The sequence below is a fragment of the Mesoplodon densirostris genome, chromosome X (assembly GCF_025265405.1).
Source record: "Mesoplodon densirostris isolate mMesDen1 chromosome X, mMesDen1 primary haplotype, whole genome shotgun sequence".
NCBI lineage: Eukaryota > Metazoa > Chordata > Mammalia > Artiodactyla > Ziphiidae > Mesoplodon > Mesoplodon densirostris.
Window position 1 is genome coordinate 79,128,357 of NC_082681.1, and position 17,523 is coordinate 79,145,879.

A 17,523-nucleotide genomic window follows, 5' to 3' on the forward strand; every position below is an offset into this window, starting at 1 on the left:
CCGAGGCTCAGCCGCGCGCACTGCTCCGCGGGGCCGCGAGGGACCCTCGGGAGGGGCTCCAAAGCCGCGCGCCGCGCGGGGCTGGGGACACGCGGCCCAGGGATTCCGGGGAGAGCTCAGAGTTGGGGGCGCAGTGTGGGAAAAGAGAGAGTCTGAGAACAGAACCGTAGAGAGGCTAGGGGGGACTGTGAGGGGGCCTGACCCCCGTCCGCCCCACCTCACCTGGCGCCGGGTCGGAGTCCAGGTCTAGTGCTGAGAAAGCGCCAGCTCCGGCCGGCCCCTCTGTCCCGCGCGGGAGACCACGGACACAAAGCGGGGCACGCGGGAGGAGGGGGGGAGGAGGGGGAAGAGGAGGAGGAGGAGGAGGAGGAGGAGGGGGGGGGAGGGGGAGGGGAGAGGAGGAGGAGACGCCTGAGGCGCGCGAGGCAGGGAGGGGGGGAAGGAGGGGCGCCCGCCGCCCTCCGCCTGGGTCAGGGGGCGGGGCGTGAGGCTGGAGGCCGCGCTCGGCCGGCCAATGGCCACCCCGCCGGCCGGCTGGCTCAGGCGCGCTATCCCGCAGCTCACCTCGGCACCTGGGCCTTGGCTGGCCCCAGCCAATCAAACGCTTTCATTTGCATAACCGGCCCCTCCCACTCGCCCAAGCCGGGGGACTGCTCCCGCAGAACACAAAGGCGGCCCCCAGCAGGGAAAGGGGGGTCCACTTCCGATTCCCTACCTGGAGAGCCTAGCATCACCTTTTCTGCGCGTTTATGGCTGTTTCACGGTCACCCTGATGAGGGGAGAAGTGGGGGTCATAGAGGTTTGGCCCAAGCACTCTTAAGAGGTCGGTACTCTTCTCCCTCAAGTCCTTCTAACCGAGGACTACCCTCCTGTTCCAGGGAACACAGTTATGTTCTTCGCCTCTTGAGCCCTCCGCCTCTGCCTCCCTCCCCCTCCCCTTTTTCCAGTCGCCCCAATCTCTGCGCTTCCTCCCGTAAACTGCTGCCCACTACTGGCCTTCAGCTGCATTGCAGTCCTATTCACCAGGCTCTGAGCACAGCCTTGATTGATGCTCCCAAGCTGTCCAAACCTACCCCAGTCCAGAAGGAAAACGAGAGAGGAAGAGGTTACTGTACCAGTGTAAGAAAGGACCTACTCAAGTGGCTTTGTTACCTATGATGGCAAAAAGCCAGCAGTTAGTAATAAGTCTAATCTCCCCAAATCATCTTGTTCCACCTTCCTTCTCCTACCTTCAGGTCTGTACTGGGCCACAATAGTGACTGACTGGCCAGCCCGTTTCAGAGCAGCTGCAGCCTGCTCATGAGTTGCATTCCTCAGGTTCACGCCATTCACCTGTCCAAAGAGAGGAGTTATGAGCCACCCCAAAAGCAAGAAAGGAGCCCTCTGTTGTAGCAATTAGGAGAGGGAGATGGGTAGCCCATCTCTAAGCCTACTTGGATGCCTTTCTCAATATCCCATCCTTGCCCCTAGGATGAGACCTAAAGGATATATCTCTAGCATAATAATATCTTTGTGGGGGTCAAATGCCAGCCAGGGTTAAGATCCAAGAGATACTCACTTTCTCCTTAAGTATAAGTCTGGTTCCCTGTCCCTCACTAAGGACATCTATAAAGAGAATATGTTTTCTCCAGCTCTTAGCCTTCCCCCACTTCAAGAAGCATTCCTTGGAGACAGCCAGGTCTTCCCTCCTCCCTTTCAGACTGGCATAGCTCCCATCCTCCCACCTTGCCTTTGTCTCCTCACCGATAAGATCCGGTCTCCTCTGCGCAGCTCCCCACTCAGGTCAGCTGGGCCTCCTGCCAGGATGAAGGAGACGAAAATGCCTTCTCCATCCTCTCCTCCCACGATGTTGAAGCCCAGGCCTGTGGAGCCCTTGTGCAGGATGATCTTGCGGGGCTCTCTGGTGGGAAAGGAGTGGAAGGGTCAGGACAAAGTAGGTATAAACTGTTGTCCCTGTGAGGGCCAGCCTGGAACAAGGCCCATATGGCTGTAGAAGGACTTAGGTTCCTAGGTATGATACTCTGTTGCTCCATTTCTCTCCTGAAACCTGCTTAGCTGCTGTTTGCTGCCAGGTGCCAAGTTTCAGTTGTTCTTCCTCCCTTCTTCCTGAGGGCTTGGAGTCAACTTCCCAGTGGACAGTCCCCGACTCTCTCTGGTCAACAAACCCCTACCCTGGGCTCTACAGACCATATCTCAGAGCCCACTCACTGGTCCTCTTCTTCCCCAGATTCTCCCATCCTACCAACTGGTGTGATGTGAACCCTGGGCCACAAGAAGGGGAATCAGTTAGGGGCTGTGGGATGGCCCTGGTGTTGATTGCACTCACCACCCACAAACTGTGCATACTTACTTTATACATGCTTCTCCACAGTCTCAAAAATCCACCGACCAACTATGACCCCTCCTACTTTCCCCAACAACAGATTTAGTCCACAGCTAGCACTATGTACCCTTGCTGGGTGATGTGTGAGACAGAGATAAAGAAATCCCAGGTCCCCAGAAGAAGCTTAGGAGACTAACTGAAGAGAGGAGACAAACACATGAAAACTCCGACTCCAACTAACCGTGTCTAAGGAATCCCTCTGTAAATGGTCAGTGTCATCAAGTGAGAGCAGCTGCGGCTCCTGTATATCCATACAACCTGACTCAGCACACTTGCCCAGCCCACTGCCTTCACTTTAAGCATCTTTCATCCGAGAAGCCCCAGGTCCGAGGCTCTACCTTTCTTGCTCCCAGTCCCAGGTGCGAGGCTCCTTCCCTGAGACCCGGATGCTCTTGCTAAAGCCCTCCTCTCCTCCTACCTGGCATCCCCTCCAGGCCGCAGGGAGCGGAGCGGCCAGGCCCACCTCTGCGAAGCCCTCCTCCGCGAAGCCCTCCTCCAGGCCGAGGCCGAAGCCGAAGCCGAGCCCAAGCCCAGGGGCAAGCCGGAGCCTGAGAACTTGCGTGCCCTCTCCATGGCTCCTCCAGCTCTCCCCCCCTCCAACTCCGTCCGCCTACCCTTCCGGCTCTACTGCAGCCAGCCCAGCAGCCTCCCAGGCCCCACCCTGCAGCAAACCTGTCCCCCGGAACCCCTGCCGGCCCAACCAGTTCCGCGGCGGCAGCAGCCGCCAGAGTGGGGCGGGGCCGTTCCCTGCGTGCGAGGCCACCTGGCCCGCCAGCCTCCCAGCATCCCGGACCAACCCCACCGGCTGAACTGCTCTCTTCTCTAACGTGGAATGGTTGCAGCAGAGGGGGCTGCAACTGTCTCGGGGCAGGAAATCCCGCAGCCTCCACCTCCTCAGCCCCCTAAACACTCCCTTCTACCCTTTCTCTGCACTTTCGAACGGGGGCCACGCACTTGGCACTCCCCCTGATGGTAGAACTTGTCCCTGCAGCCACCTCTGTCTCTCCTTAGGGCCCCAAGGGCCTGAGAGGGGGCCTCAGACCCCAAAGACAGGAGCGATGAGGGCTTTATCCTCTTCTTTGCCGTACTACGAGGAGGCCTGTGGCCAGCCAGAAGCGATTCCTCTCCGCCCCATCCCTAGGTAGGATGCGGAGGGGCGGGGCGGGGGAGGGGGTCTTACCTGGTGAAGTCCTCCTCAGCCAGCATGTGCCTGGGGATAGGAGAGTAGCGGGCGGGGGGAACCTGAGGAGGAGCAGGGTAGCTGACCTTGCTCTCCACAGCCCCGAGATAACCCAGGCTGGAGTTATGGCTTATGTGGTTGTCAGCCAAGGCAGTAAAAGCTGGAATCGAGAAAGGGAGAGAAAAGTTCCGAGACCACTCCCCAGTGGTACCCTACTCCACCCGCCACCAAGGGCTGACCACCCCACCCCCACCTCAGATGTAAAGAGACCAGACCGAGGGATGCAGATTCCTCAGGCATCTCCTCCCCACTCCACCCCCTAGGGTTCCTCCTCCACAGTCCCTTTCTGAATCCTGAGCTCACTCCTGTGAGTCTTAGAAAGAGCTAAAGTCAAGGCAATCTACAAAGAAAGGCATGACTAGAGGTGTGACTAATAATAATCCCTCACATCTCTATAGCCTGATACAGTTTTCCAAGGGTTTTCTCGTCCGTGATCTCATTTGATCCTTGCAGCAGTCCTATGAGGAGGGCAGCACATATATCATTAGCTCCTTTTTGCCAAAGAGGAAACTAAAGACAGGTGAAAGGGACTTGTCCAAAGACACCCAGGTATAAGGGACAGGGCTGGGATTTGGACTCAGCTTTCCTGAGCACCAATCTTATTCTCTCTCTCTCTCCTTCTCTCTCTCTTAACAAGGAGCATAAACTTCTTCCCCTCCAGAAACCAGGGGGCAGGGCTTCAGGACAGGGACAGGGCAGACTGGTACGTACTGCTGGCGTAGTCGGGGGGTGCATACATGTCGTTGAGGTGGAGGCTGCCTGGCTTGGCCACCTTCAGATAGACCATGTCAGATGTGTTCTTCAGCGAGGCCACAGCTTCCTCGTGCCTCACATCCTGCAGATTGGTGTTGTTCACCTAGGAGAGGAGAGGCCTTAGGGCTAGCACCGGGGAGAAGAAGGGAGGGCCTCCCCAGGGAACACTGAGGGGTGCCCTTTCAGTGAAATTCAACAGTGCTCTGTCTAACAGAGGTCCAAATACGGTGCTGTGAGGGGCAGAGAAGCGGGGGGTAGGGGGGGACAGGTGAGGGAGTTCCAGCCACGAAGAGGACTAGGGCCTTGCTATCTGGGGACACACAACTCAGATGATGCTCTTGAAACTTCCCGTGATGCCTAGTCCCCGAGTGAGGTTCAGGTGGAGGGAGAGGCTACTAGAGCTCCACCTCGCCACCCCGCCATTTGGGCATCCCCAGGAAGGCTGTCTCACCGCCAGCAGCCGATCCCCGATCTGTAGGCGTCCATCCTTCTGAGCAGCACCCCCCTCAATGATCTTGGTGATGTAGATGCTGTTGTCTCCTGGGATGTGCTGGTTGCCAATCCCCCCAGCAATGCTGAAACCCAGGCCTGGGCGGGAGCCAGCAGGGAGTGGGAGAGGGACACAAGGAGAAGTTAGAGCACGCAGTCAATCCCAACCCCAATCCCCCGCACCCAGCCAAGCCACCAGCCCCATAGGAGCTCCCCCCAGGGATCCCAAACACCAGGCTGCCATCCCGGGGTCAGTACAGGTGAGATGTGAGATCAAGAAAGAAGGCTGTGAGCTGCACCGGGGAGTCAGGAAGGAAGTGAGGGTATTCCCTTCCAATTCCTACAGGGCCAACCAGGGGCCTCTGGCCAGAGCACGAGAACCCAGAGGGCCGCACCTTTGGGCCCTTTGAGCAGGTTGACCTCCATGATGGTCTCTGGTGGGGGCTGTCGCCTCCGTACCACCAACCGCACCACAGGGCCGGCCTCCTTCAGCGCCTCCACCGCCCGGCTGTGCACCACCTCTGACACATCCACCTCATTCACCCGCAGCACACAGTCATTCACCCTGTGGGGGAAGCCCAAGAGGCATGACACCCTGCCACCGCCCCTCCACCCCCTCTCCCGCCTCCTCCTCTTCCTCTCCCCTCCCCTCCCCCTCCCTCCTCACCCCTCCCCATCTCAGATCTAATGCAAGGGTCATCCTGCCAGGCGGCCCTCCTCCCCTCACCTCCATCCTGCCCCTGCCGTCCCCAGCCCTGCTTCCAGGCCACCTCACCCCAGCCTCCCGTCCATGGCAGCTGCTCCACCAGGGATAATCTTGGTAATAAAGATGCCAGGGTCATCGGGGACATGGGGGTTGTCGATGCCACCAGCAATGCTGAAGCCCAGGCCAGAATTGCCCTGCAGAAGGAAGTGGAGGGGCACAGTTTGCTCATGCAGAAGGCATGGGGGAGGGTTTCCGGGGCCCCATCTACCCCTGCCGCCAAAGAGCAGCTTCTCCAGGCCTCAGAAGGGGTCACGGCAGGCTGGGGCACATTCGTCACGAATGTGGCAGATTCCCATCCTGTGCTGACCATTCTGGCGTGGAGGCCTCAGCGAAGCCATCCCCTCCCCAATTCCCCAGGCCTCAGCGAGCAAGGTCAATGAATATTTGTTAGTCAGTTGGTTGACTGATGCAGTGATGCAGCCTCTGAGGGCCGCCGTTTCCCCATTCTCTCAATGCAGGTCCCCCACGAGTCTTGACACCAAGGTCCAGGGCCCTCCCCTCTCCCCGTTCTAACCCTGCCCTCCCATTTCGTCCTGCCCCACCTCCAGACTCACCCGCTCAAGGACTATCTCCTCATACTTGAACATGCCATCACTTCCATTCACCTAGGGGAAGACACAGGCAGGGTCCTAAGTGCCTCCTGCGCCGTTCCCCGCCCCCCGCCCCCTGGTCAGCCTGCTTGTCCCCCAGCTCCCCACGGAGTAGTAGTAGGAGAGCCCAAATTCACCCTGAGACATCCGTTGGCCACAGATGGGACAGGCTGACCCTGAGGAGGCCCCCCTCCCCTTGCTTCCAGCCATATCAGGCCCAACCCAGCTGCTCATTTAGCCCAGATCAATTGTCTGGGACCGAGCCAGCCAGTGGCGCACTGACCAAGAGGCTGGGCTCCAGGGCCTTGGGGTTCACTAGGAGGGGTGCAGGGCTGGTCTGAGGGGGATGGCACAAATGGAACATGGCAGGCCAACCATGCCACGCTCAGCATCCGTGGGGGCACCCAGTGGCCTGGACAGGGACCTGCACCCCTTCTGAACAACAGCTCTCCCTGACTTGGGATCACAGACTCCCACCATGTCAGAGCAGGAAGGTCAGCAGACACCATCTTGTTCAACCTCTCCCGTGTGACAGATAGTGACACCGAGGCCCAGAGAGGGCACAGGTTGCGCCTAAGGGCACACTGGGAGTTAGTGGCAGAGCAGGGGCTAGAACCTGGATCTCCGCACGCTCTTTTGAGTAAAGCAAGCTGCCAAGGCCATTGATGTTCTGGCCACTCATCACCTTGCCCAGCAAAGCTCATGGGAAAAAGAAAAGTTACCCCCTTCAGAGTACCTCGTGAACCCTCATTCTATCTCCTGTGTCCCCAAGAACCCAATTCCTCAAATGGGCAGAAGTCAATCCATTTTCTATCAAGGGGCTTTTGATCCCAAACCCTTTGTGTTTCCCAGCAGAGAGGGATCTGCTCGGGAGTCAGAGGCAAAGCCAGGGGTGGGACAGGAGCAGAATGGACAAGATGCCCCATGAGGAAGAAGCTGATGACCCACGGACTGACTGGCAGCAGAGTCCACAGCCTTCAACATGCAATAGCCACAGGAGGAGAAGCAAGGGAAAGGGATGGAAACACAGGGTTGGTCTGACCAACCCACAGAGATGGCCTCTCAGACGGGACTTACTTGTGGCCACTGTCAAGTGGAAATGTGATTCTGGACAGACAAGTAGCACCTGCTCCCTGGCTTTCACTCTTATCCCCAAGAATGGAGGAGCCCTCTTGCCTCTCTCCCCAGATAGCCTGGTGCCCCTCCCCCATCCTTCTCTGGCTGTGTTGCCCCTTTCCTGACCCCTGGTCTCCTCATCTGAAGAGGGAAGCTGCAAACCCAGGGTGAGGGCTCCTCTGCATGCCCTGCTCTGCTTCCCCTCCCACCTACACCCCACACAGCTTTGGCTTCGAAAAGCAGAGAGGAGGAGAGGAGGAGAGCGCTGGCTAGTCATGCCTCCACCTTTTCTGAGCCTGGCCCCAGGGCTTTTCGCCCTGCAGCCCTAGGAGTTGGTGGCAGGATTCTCGCTGCAGCCCTACTCCTGTCCCTGATCCCAGGAGGAAGAACCGATGGCTCTTAAGAGCCCTCAAACCAACACCACTGCCTGAAGTACCATGCAACAGACACATAGGCAAAAGGATTTCCATGTAGCTCTTGTATGCATCTGGTACACCATGTGTGCCCACATGTGATAGCCACGCTTCAAGTCCAGCTCTGGTGAGACCCAGCAGCTCCCAGCTTCCACTGGTCCACCCTCCAGCCTCCCACCACCCCCCTCAGGGAAACTGCTCCCAGGGCCAGGAGCCAGCCAGGGGTCAGCCCTGGCAAAGAAACCTTGACCAACTGGCCCAGCCTTGGGACTGGCACCTATCTACCAGTTGAGCAGGACAAGCACAAGAGAGTGCTTACAAGGGTAGGGCCCCAGGATGGAGGGGAATCCGCTGGAGAGGGCAAGGGGCCAAGGCAAGGGACACAGGAAACAGTCAGTGTGGACAGACAGAAGGCCTGAACCGAGGACTCCTCTCCCCAGGAAGTCCCCAACCTTTGCTTCTGAGTGAGAGCACATCTGATCCCCAGAGGGGGACGGAGGTGGCCAGAACGGTCACCAGCTTGGGGCAGCCAGCACCTGCCCTCCACAACAAAGCCTCCTCCTCCCCTCTCCCTACCCTGGGGGCTGCAGAGCCGAATAACCAGACAGGCCCTCCGCCATGCATGCCAGGGACCTGGCTCTGCCGGCCCAGCCTCCATTTTGCTGCTTCTCCCACAGATGCTCCTTCCATTTTCTAAGCTGGCGGTTTATTTAGGCTGGGAGTGGAAGCCGGAGTTGTGCCCAGCACCCAGGGGTTCCCAAGCTGTGCCAAGTCAGGACTGGGGGGCCAAGTTCTCCCACATCTTGCGGTACCCAAGGGGAAGATGCCCCACCGGGGCCAGTCCCTGCACCAGAGCAGCTGCCCCTTGCCTGGCTCCAGGCATCATGCCTGTTCTGGAGCAAGGAAGCTGGCTTCAGTCCCCCCCCCTCGCCCCCTGAGTACACATACACACTTCAGAGCTGCTTGGACAAAAGAGTCCATCCTTCTCAGCAGCCTCTCAGCCTTGCTTGGGACGTGTCTCTCGCCTCCTCCCCCTCCCCTCCCTTGCCTGTCAAGCGCCTCTCACCAGGGACACCACACACGCACGCGCACGCGCGCACACACGCACACACACACAGAGGCACACGCGTGCACACACTTGCAGCCACATGCTCACACACATATACATGTAGCCACACACACACAGGCAAACACAGCCAAACGTGCAGCCTCATCTACAGAGACACCTCCACATTCAGAGAGGCATCCCCACATGTCCATGTGCACATTCACACACAAAGGGACTAGGACGGAGAGGGACTCATGGCATCAAGGGATGAAGCTCAGCAAGCTGGGCACATGGGCTCCTCGACATAGATTCACAGGAGCTCCACTGCCTTCCTCCACACACCTCAACACACACACACACACACACACACACACACACACACACATGTCCCCCCTACACAGAGCACCATGCCCCCTCCTCCCCTCCTGTGGAGACACACACCGCACACAGCCCCCGCAGAACCTCCCGCCCCCTGCCAGACACAGAGACACTGCTAAACCCCCCCGCCCACGCTGAGGCGAACCCAATCCCCCCACACGGGAGAATGTGCCCCTCCGCCATGCCTTCGCCTCCTGACACACAGCTCCTCCCAATCCCCTCCAAATGGAGACCCCCAAACAGACACACTGGGAAGCACACGTTTCCAACCGCCTCTCTTGGCCCAGCTGCAATGCTAGGGCTCAGGGTCTGCGGGCTGGGAGCCCCGGGAACCCGTGCTGCACCCCAGGCCTCCAGGCGCCCACTCCCCAGCCCCCGTGGGTTGCCCCACCACCACCCCCTCTGCTGATCCATACCTGCTCGTACCAATCCCGGTTGGTACAGGTGCACTCGGGCCACCAGCTGGGGCCGCTGCCGTTGAGTTTGGGGGTGCTCTTGCCCGGGACTGGCTTAGGGGGCACTGGCCCCACATCCCGGCCGGTGGGGATGAGCTTGGCCTTGGTGCGGGGGGTGGGGGTGGCCCCCGCCTGCGAGGGCAGGGTCTGCGAGCTGTAGCCCCCGTAACCGGCGCTGGCTCCATTGCCCCCACCTGGCCCGTAGGGGTCGGGTACCTGCCAGTCCCCGTAGCCGGGAGGCTCGAGGCGCCGCAGGGCGGCCAGGCGGGTCACCTCGTAGCACTCGGGGCACTTACAGCAGTGCTGGTGCTTGTGCATGGCACTGCCCCCCGCGGCCCGGACCCCCCAGCCCACGCCGGTTTCCACACCGCCGCTGCCGCCGCCGCCGCTGCCGCCAGGCTCCCGGGCACACTCACACTGCTCGGACCAGGAAGGGGGGGGCACCCGTGGGGGCGCCCGGGCGGAGCGGGGCCTGGGGCCGGGCGGGCGTCCCGGGGCCTCTGCCCCCACGCTGCCCCGCACCCACGGCTCCCCCTCCAGCACTGGCGGCTCCGTGTCGCCCGTCGTGGCTCCTGGGCCGAGGCCCAGCGGCAAAGAAGAAGCGGGAGCCTGGGCAGAAGCTGGGCGCTGCGAGGACCGCTCCCGCACTGGTCCCCAGGATGGCTCTGAGTGGAGTCAAGAGCATCTCTCCCTGGCTCCCTTCTCAGTTGATTCCAGCCAATCAGCGTGCAGAGTCAGGCAGCGGCAGCGGCAGCGGCAGGAATGCTAAACAGAGGCTCCTTAAAGGAACAGAGGCAGTGGCGCCCCCAGGCTCAGCCCCAGCTCCCCAGATATCGGGGGTAGGGCCAACCCTAGGGCAGGGACAGGGGACTTGTGCCACGGGTGAGCTCAGCCCCCACTCTCGTGCCCCCTCATCTCCAATTTCAGCCTGTCCTCGGCCCACTCCACCCCACCCCACTACCAAGAGGGAGTTGCAGGGAGATGCTCAATGGGTCCCCGGGCTTGCTCTGAGCTGGGGCCACCAGAAGTAAAGACTTGAGGCGGCAGAACAGATCGAAGGGACGTTAGAGCAGGGCAAGGGAGGTGCTCTCTCCTAACGGGACCAAGGGAGAGGGCAGCTTAGGAGGCTACTCTCTTGTCAGGGCCTCTTCCTCAGGACTATTGTTCTCTCAACCTCTAGGCCCCGAAATGACTGCAACCTCACACTTGACCTGCTTCCATCACCAATGAGGGACTCAAGCCTAGAACAGAAGGAAAGGAAAGCTCTAAGCTTCTGTCCCTGGTGCACAGATTCCTGTCTCTTCAACTCCACTCCTGCATGGTTATGATGGCAGGAAGAGCTGCAGGATGCCAAGAGAGTAAAGAAAGTCCAGGGCAGAAGGAAAGGTAAGAAGAGATCTGAAGTGAAAGAAATCCGGGTGTCTGGAGAAGAAGTTGGGAATACTTATCCAAGGACATTTCCTTAGCCTCTCCTGGCTCAGTCTGTTGGCGGATGGAGGAAGGATGACATGCTGGGAAAACTCTTATCTTTCTGCTGTTCTTTTTGTCATTAGCTACCAATTATTGAGTCTTCACAAAGTCCTAAGTGCTTTACATGCAAACAAAACCCCTACCAAGGTGCTACTATTATTATCTGACTTTTACCGAGAAATTGAGGCTCAGAGGTGTTAATACAGCTAGGTTACACAGGTGGAAGTGACAGAATCAGGATGCAGATCCTGGCCATTTGACTCCAGAGTCCACGCTCTGAACCACTCAAGTCCAACAGGTCTATTCTAAGTTCTCCTGCAGATCTCAGATCTCAGTTCAACGAACATTCATTGCACACCTACTCTGTGCAAGACCTTGACCTAGGCCCTAGGGCTACAGAAATTCATTCTTAAGTCAACAAGTATTCACTGAGCACCTGCTATGTGCCAGACACTGTTCTAGGATTTGAGGATATAGCAGCAAACAGAACAAAACACAGTAAATCCCCGCCCTTGGGGTGCTCACATTCTAGTGAAAGGGCACAGACAAAAAATAGCACAATAAATAAATGAAGTATATACTACGATATATGGTGATAAGTGCTATGGGAAAAAAGAAAAAGAGCAGAGAAAGCAGGATTGGGAGTACTAGGGAAGGACATGAGGTTGTGATCATTTTTCTTCAACTTTTTTACCCCTGCATTTTAACATGAGAATTTTCAAACATACAGAAAAATTGAAGGAATTTTACAGGGAACAAACATCCAGGTGCCACCTAGATTCTCATTAACATTCTACTATACTTGCTTTATCACATGTATATCCTCCACATATCCTCTCCAACTTTTTAAAAAATGACAATTTGCAAACATACAGAAATGTTGAAAGAATAGTACAAGGGACACCTATATATCTTCCTCATAGAGCCAACAACTGGCAATGTCTTGTTACATTTGCTTTATCAATCTGTCTACAATTCCTTCTGAACCGTTCAAATGTACGTTACAGATTTCATTACACTCCTCCCCTAAATATTTCAGCATTCATCTTGTGGGAATAAAGACATTCTCCCACATAACCACAATATGATTATGACATCTAAGAAAATTAACAATAATTTCATATCATCTAATATCCAGTCTATATTCAAATTTCTCCAAACTTGCCTTTTATCTTTTTTAACATCAGAACCTAATCAAGGCTGTCACATTGCATTCGTGTCTTTAGCTACTAGAACAGCCCCAATCTTAAAAGAAAAACTTTTTATTTTGAGATAATTATAGATTTACAAGGAAGTTGCAGATAGCACAGAGAGAGCCCGTGTACCCTTCACCCAGTTTTCCTCAATGATTGCATCTTACATAATTATAGTACAATATCAAAACCAGGAAATTGACATTGGTACAGTGTGTGTATAGTTCTATACCATTTTACCACATGCGGAGATTTCTGTAACAACCACTGCAATCAAAATACAAAACTATTTCATCACCACAAAGACCTACTGGTGTCGTCATTTTAAAAGGTTGAGGAAAGTGTAAAAAAATTACCTCCCTTTAGGTCTCTTTACCATGTCTTATTTATAGTATGGTTGTCTTAAATATTTCCTCTACATATACTGAGCTTCACATCAGATGATGTTTTACTTATTGCTTCAACCATCAAACATTATTTAGACAACTCAAGAGAAGAAGGAAAGTCTGTTGTACGTACTTACGTTTTTACTCATTCTATTCTTTCTTCCTTCCCGATGTTCCAAGATTTCTTCTTTTATCATTTCCTTTCTGTTTTGAGAACTGCCTTTAACCACTCTTTTAGGGTGGGTCTGCTGGTGTCATGGTCTCGTAGCTTTCCTTTTTCTGAGGATATCTTGATTTCTCCCTCATTTCTGAAGGATATTTTCACTAGATATAGCATCCAGGCTTGGCAGTTCTTTTAACACTTGAAATATGTTGTTGCCACTTCCTTCTGGCCACCACGGTTTCTGGTGAGAAATCGCTGATACTTGAATTGTTTTTCCCCTGTTGGTAAAGTGGTGTTTCTCTCTTACTGCTTTCAAGATTGTCTCTTTGTCTCGTTTTTAAAAGTTTGATTATAACGTGTCTTGGCATGGATTTGACTTTATCCTGTGTTGGGGGTTTGTTCAGCTTCTTGAATCTGTAGGTTTATGTCTTTTGCCAGATTTGGGGGATTTTCAGCCATCATTTCTTGAGGACATTTTCGCCCCCACCCTTTCTCTTCTCCTTCTGGGACTCTGATGACATGAATGTTAGGCATTTTGTTATAGCCCCACATGTCTCTGAGGCTCTGTTCATGTTTTTGTTTTTAGTCAAGTCATCTAGTCAAGTCTGTCCTTTCCTCCTTCTTTTAGCATCTTCCTATGTTTGTTTGATATATCACATACAGAGTTTTAGCTGTCCTTAGTGGGAGAAATAGGGAGAAGCAGGTCTACTCCACTTGGGTCCAGAATTAGAAGTCTCCCATCTTTATTTTTTTTTTAATTAATGACATCGGCTTTTTGAAAAGTACAACTCAGTTGTTTTGTAGAATATCCTACTTCTGGATTTGTCTGTTGTTGTTTTTTTTTTTCCCCTCGTGGTGTCGTTTATCTTGTTCCTCTATACCCTGTATTTACTGTAAACTGGAAATTAGAATAGAGGCAATCTTAAACAGGCTGGTCAAGGTAGGCCTCACTGAGAAAGTGACATTTGAACAAAGACTTGAGGGAGGTGAGGAAGGGAGCCATGCAGAAGAGTATACCTAGCAAGGGAAGAGCCAGTGCAAAGGTCATGGGTAAGAAGTGCATCTGGCTTGTTCAAGAAACAGCAAGGAGGACCAAGTAGCTGGAGCAGAGTGAGAGGGAGAACGTACTAGGAGATACAATCAGAGATTTAGTAGGAGACCAGATTGTATAGGGCCTGTAGGCCATTGAAGGATTTTGGCTTTACCCTGAGAGAGATGGGGAGCCATTGGAGAGTTTTTGTGCTGAGAACTGACATGATCTGACTTGCGTTTAGCAGGATCACTCTGGCTTCCGTGTGGAGAATAGGCCACAGGGGACAAGGGTGAAGCAGTGAGACCAGTCAGGAGGCTACTGAGGTGATGCCAGAGAGACGTGAGTGATGGTGGTTTGGACCAGGGTGGTAGCACTGGAGGTGGTAAGTGATTGGATTCTGGATGTATTTCGAAGAGAGAGTCAACAGGATTTGCTGACAGATTGAATATGAGGTGTGGTTCCAAGGTTTTTTGGCCACAGCAACTGGAGAGGTGAAACTGCCATCGACTGAGATGAGGACCGCTTTAGGGGAGGGGTCATTTGGGCGAAAAAGATCAGGTGTCCAGATTTGGACATGTTGAGTTTGAGATGTCTATCAGACATCCAAGTGGCAATGAATAGTAAACAGACCCTGTCGCCAAGGTGCTCAAAGTTAGAGAAATGGACATATAAGAAGCATTTCATTACAGTAACTGTGAAAAGTGCTATTTCAGAGGGGGATACAAAAAAGTAAGTTATCAACTCTACTTGTGGGTGGCGAGGGGCTTACGAAAAGTTTCATAAGAGATGACATTTTGCGTTTGCTTCTGAAGGGTGACTAGGTGTTCATTAGGTAGAGAAAAGAGAGGAGTGTCTTGTTTCCTGTATTCTTAGACCCTGGCACACAGTGGTTGCTCAGTCACACCCAACCCAGTCACTAGTTGTGTGACCTTGGCCATTACTTTACTTCTTGAGCTTCAGTTTCTTTATCTGTGAAATGGAAATAATCATAGGGTTTTTGTGAGGATTAAATGTAAAACATTTAGCACATTACCTTGTAACAGTGGGTTAAGGTTAATTATTATTGTTGAATGAACAAATGAATGAATATCTTCCTTCATGACCAAGTCTAGGCTAGGCTGGTAACTCAGGAAGGACCTTAAAGTCTTTTATATGCTCAGCAGTTTGCCAATACAATAGAGTGTTAGACTCTTTTCCTACATCCTAAAACTAGCTCAGGAAAAACAAAAAACAGAAAACACCCTATAGTCTGAGCCTCTGAACTGCTCTGATTGAGGAATAAACATTGCTAAGCCTGGAGTGAATGGAGAGGTTCAAACTGCCTTCCCCACACCCCGTCCCCATTGACTGCTCTCTCCTCTCTCTCGCTCTCGCTCTCTCGCTCTCTCTCTCTCTCTCTCTCTCTCTCTCTCTCTCTCACATACACACACACACACACACACACACACGCACACGCACACACACACATTTTCATTTTTAATGAATGAGTTACATCCCTTTACATTCATAGTGAGCTTCTCCCCACTCTACAGGCTCTCTGATGCTGACTGGACTTGGTTGGCAAGTCAGCAACCTTGAGATGCTTTGACACTTGGAATCCCCTCCCAACTGCTAGAGTTCCAGCCCGAGGCCCCAGGGAGACAGGCGCCCCCTACAGGTCGAAAACAGCCCACGCCCCTGCAGGCGGTTGTGGTTGCTAGGCAACCGGGAGGCCCGCACAGAGACTGAAGTCACAGAGGAGCCTGAAGCCACAGAGGAGCCTGAGAAGGGATTTGGGAGAAGAGGAACTGTTTCTCACTCCTATCCACCGTTTCTCCAGCACCCTCCCTCAGCAAACTGATGGGGTTAGGGCAGTGCGGCCCGCTGCTGTCTGATAATCTGGGCTCATTCTTGAAAGTACAGCTTCACTGGGTGACCCCAATCTTTTTGTGTGGAGAAATAATCACCCTTGCCCCAAAGCCCTCGGGTTTCACCTGGGAGCCAGAGACTGGGATTGCTGAAAGCAGGAAGTTTCTGGTTTGCGAGTAAGGGGCATTGCTGTGGGTGTGCATCCTTGGTGGATGGTAATTCTAGCACATTGGGCGTGGGTAGGAATAATTTTGGTGATCAGTCTACTGAGGTATCAAGATTTCCCCACCATTCCCAAGGTATGGATTAGGGAACTCCTACTTTCGCCCATTAAAATAAAAAGGCCCCATAGGAACGACAATATATAAAGGATCATTCATACCTTGGTGGAGACAAGTTTCTCAGTGGCTTTCCTGAATTAGAGTTCTCTATGGAGTAGGGAGAGATCCTGAGGTCTGTTGACCCCTGTGAGTAGGGACAGAGCCCAACAAGAGGGAAAGAAACAAAAAGAAGAATGGCAGGGTGGTAACACAGAATTCGGCAGCTTCCTAGTGCTGTCTGGTTTGGGGCTAGCAAATCCTGTCAGCTCTGTGCCCTCTCTGTTAGGACCATGCTGAAGTATTCCGTCCTTATGAGGGCCTTTGGGGACCAGAAATCCACAGCTTTTCCTCCTAGTAACCTAGCATTCTGGCCCAGGAGTAGGTCCAAGCAGGCCGAAGCCGTGGGCACAATAATCCCTCCACTTGGGGGACTCATCTCTTCACTCTCAGTACAGCAGGAGCTTCACTGTGGCAGAGGCCCAAGCCATGGCAAACTTAGGGGAGAGCTGTGCCCAGAGTCTCGTCGTGGGCTTTCCCTCAAGAGTTCCAAGGTAGAGATACCAGGCTGAGGTACAGGCAGCCAGAGAGGTCCTGGTCCAGCCACTGCCCCCGTCCACATCTCCACAGCCGCACGATGGCAGGGGGAGGCTCCTTGCTCCCTGTGCTTCTAAACTGAACTGGGTCGGGGCTGTGCCTTAGCTCTATTAATAGCCCCCTAGCCCAGCCTGCTAGCCCCAAACCCGGATGCCAGAAGCTGTGAGTCAGCAGCTAAAAATAACGAGAGCAACTGCACCCAAACCCCAATGAGCAGCGCCCCTTGGTCCTCCACCCTCAAGTTTTTGTCAGTCTCAGCCTCCAGTCCAGGACCTTATAAAGGTTAAGTGCGCCATAGCTGTCCAGTCCTCCTGGGAAGAGAGGAAGGATGGACGGTGGCAGGCTCAGGGCTGAGTGCTCAAGGCTAGGGGCTAGGGGCAAGGGCTTGGGGCATTCCGGCCGAGAGTCTAGACTCTGAGGCTAGAGGACTGCGGCTGACAGCCTGGGAGCTGAGAGGTGGAGGCTGCGGGGGCTGGAGACCCTGGATGTGGTCAGGGTCAGTTCGGAATGGGAGGCGAGGAAGAGGCTGCGGGGCTGCGAGGCTGGGCGACTGGGAGGGGACAGAAAAGTAGGGATGGGGGTGGGGGGGGAGGTCCATGCTGAGAGGTGAGAGCCCGGCAGTACCTGGGCGCCCCAGAGCTGAGGCCGGCAGTCGGTCTGAGGGGCGGGATCGGGAACAGGGAAAACTACGGAAATGCAGCTTGAAAAGGTAGTGTGTGGAAGAGGCGGTCCAAGGCGGCGTGGACCCCCGAGAAGACTGGGACCAGGCAGCAGCCGCGGCGTGGGCTCCCGGCGCTCCTCCCACCTCCCAGCCCGTCGCACGCCGATGCCACCGCCCACCGCGCCTGCTGCAGGCCAGGTATGTTGGCGTGGACGGCGGCCTGT

At 54.7% G+C, this 17,523-nt stretch overlaps 1 protein-coding gene across 2 annotated transcripts in view; it reads right to left on the reverse strand.

Annotated features, from left to right (window-relative positions):
- DLG3 (discs large MAGUK scaffold protein 3) overlaps positions 1-17,463 on the reverse strand; it is a 65,618-nt gene extending 48,155 nt beyond the window's left edge. The window contains exons 1-11 of one of the 2 annotated variants that reach the window (XM_060086356.1): positions 17,263-17,463; positions 16,107-16,189; positions 12,818-14,845; positions 6,186-6,236; positions 5,641-5,765; positions 5,261-5,430; positions 4,828-4,964; positions 4,335-4,479; positions 3,564-3,723; positions 1,744-1,900; positions 1,230-1,332 (exon numbers count right to left, since the gene is read on the reverse strand). In XM_060086356.1, coding sequence (XP_059942339.1) covers positions 1,230-1,332; positions 1,744-1,900; positions 3,564-3,723; positions 4,335-4,479; positions 4,828-4,964; positions 5,261-5,430; positions 5,641-5,765; positions 6,186-6,236; positions 12,818-12,877 — 1,108 coding nt within the window. In that variant the 5' untranslated portion in view covers positions 12,878-14,845; positions 16,107-16,189; positions 17,263-17,463. The remainder of the gene's footprint in view (positions 1-1,229; positions 1,333-1,743; positions 1,901-3,563; positions 3,724-4,334; positions 4,480-4,827; positions 4,965-5,260; positions 5,431-5,640; positions 5,766-6,185; positions 6,237-12,817; positions 14,846-16,106; positions 16,190-17,262) is intronic. The other variant, XM_060086357.1, reaches the window with a different exon arrangement.
- Between the last annotated feature and the right edge of the window lie 60 nt (positions 17,464-17,523).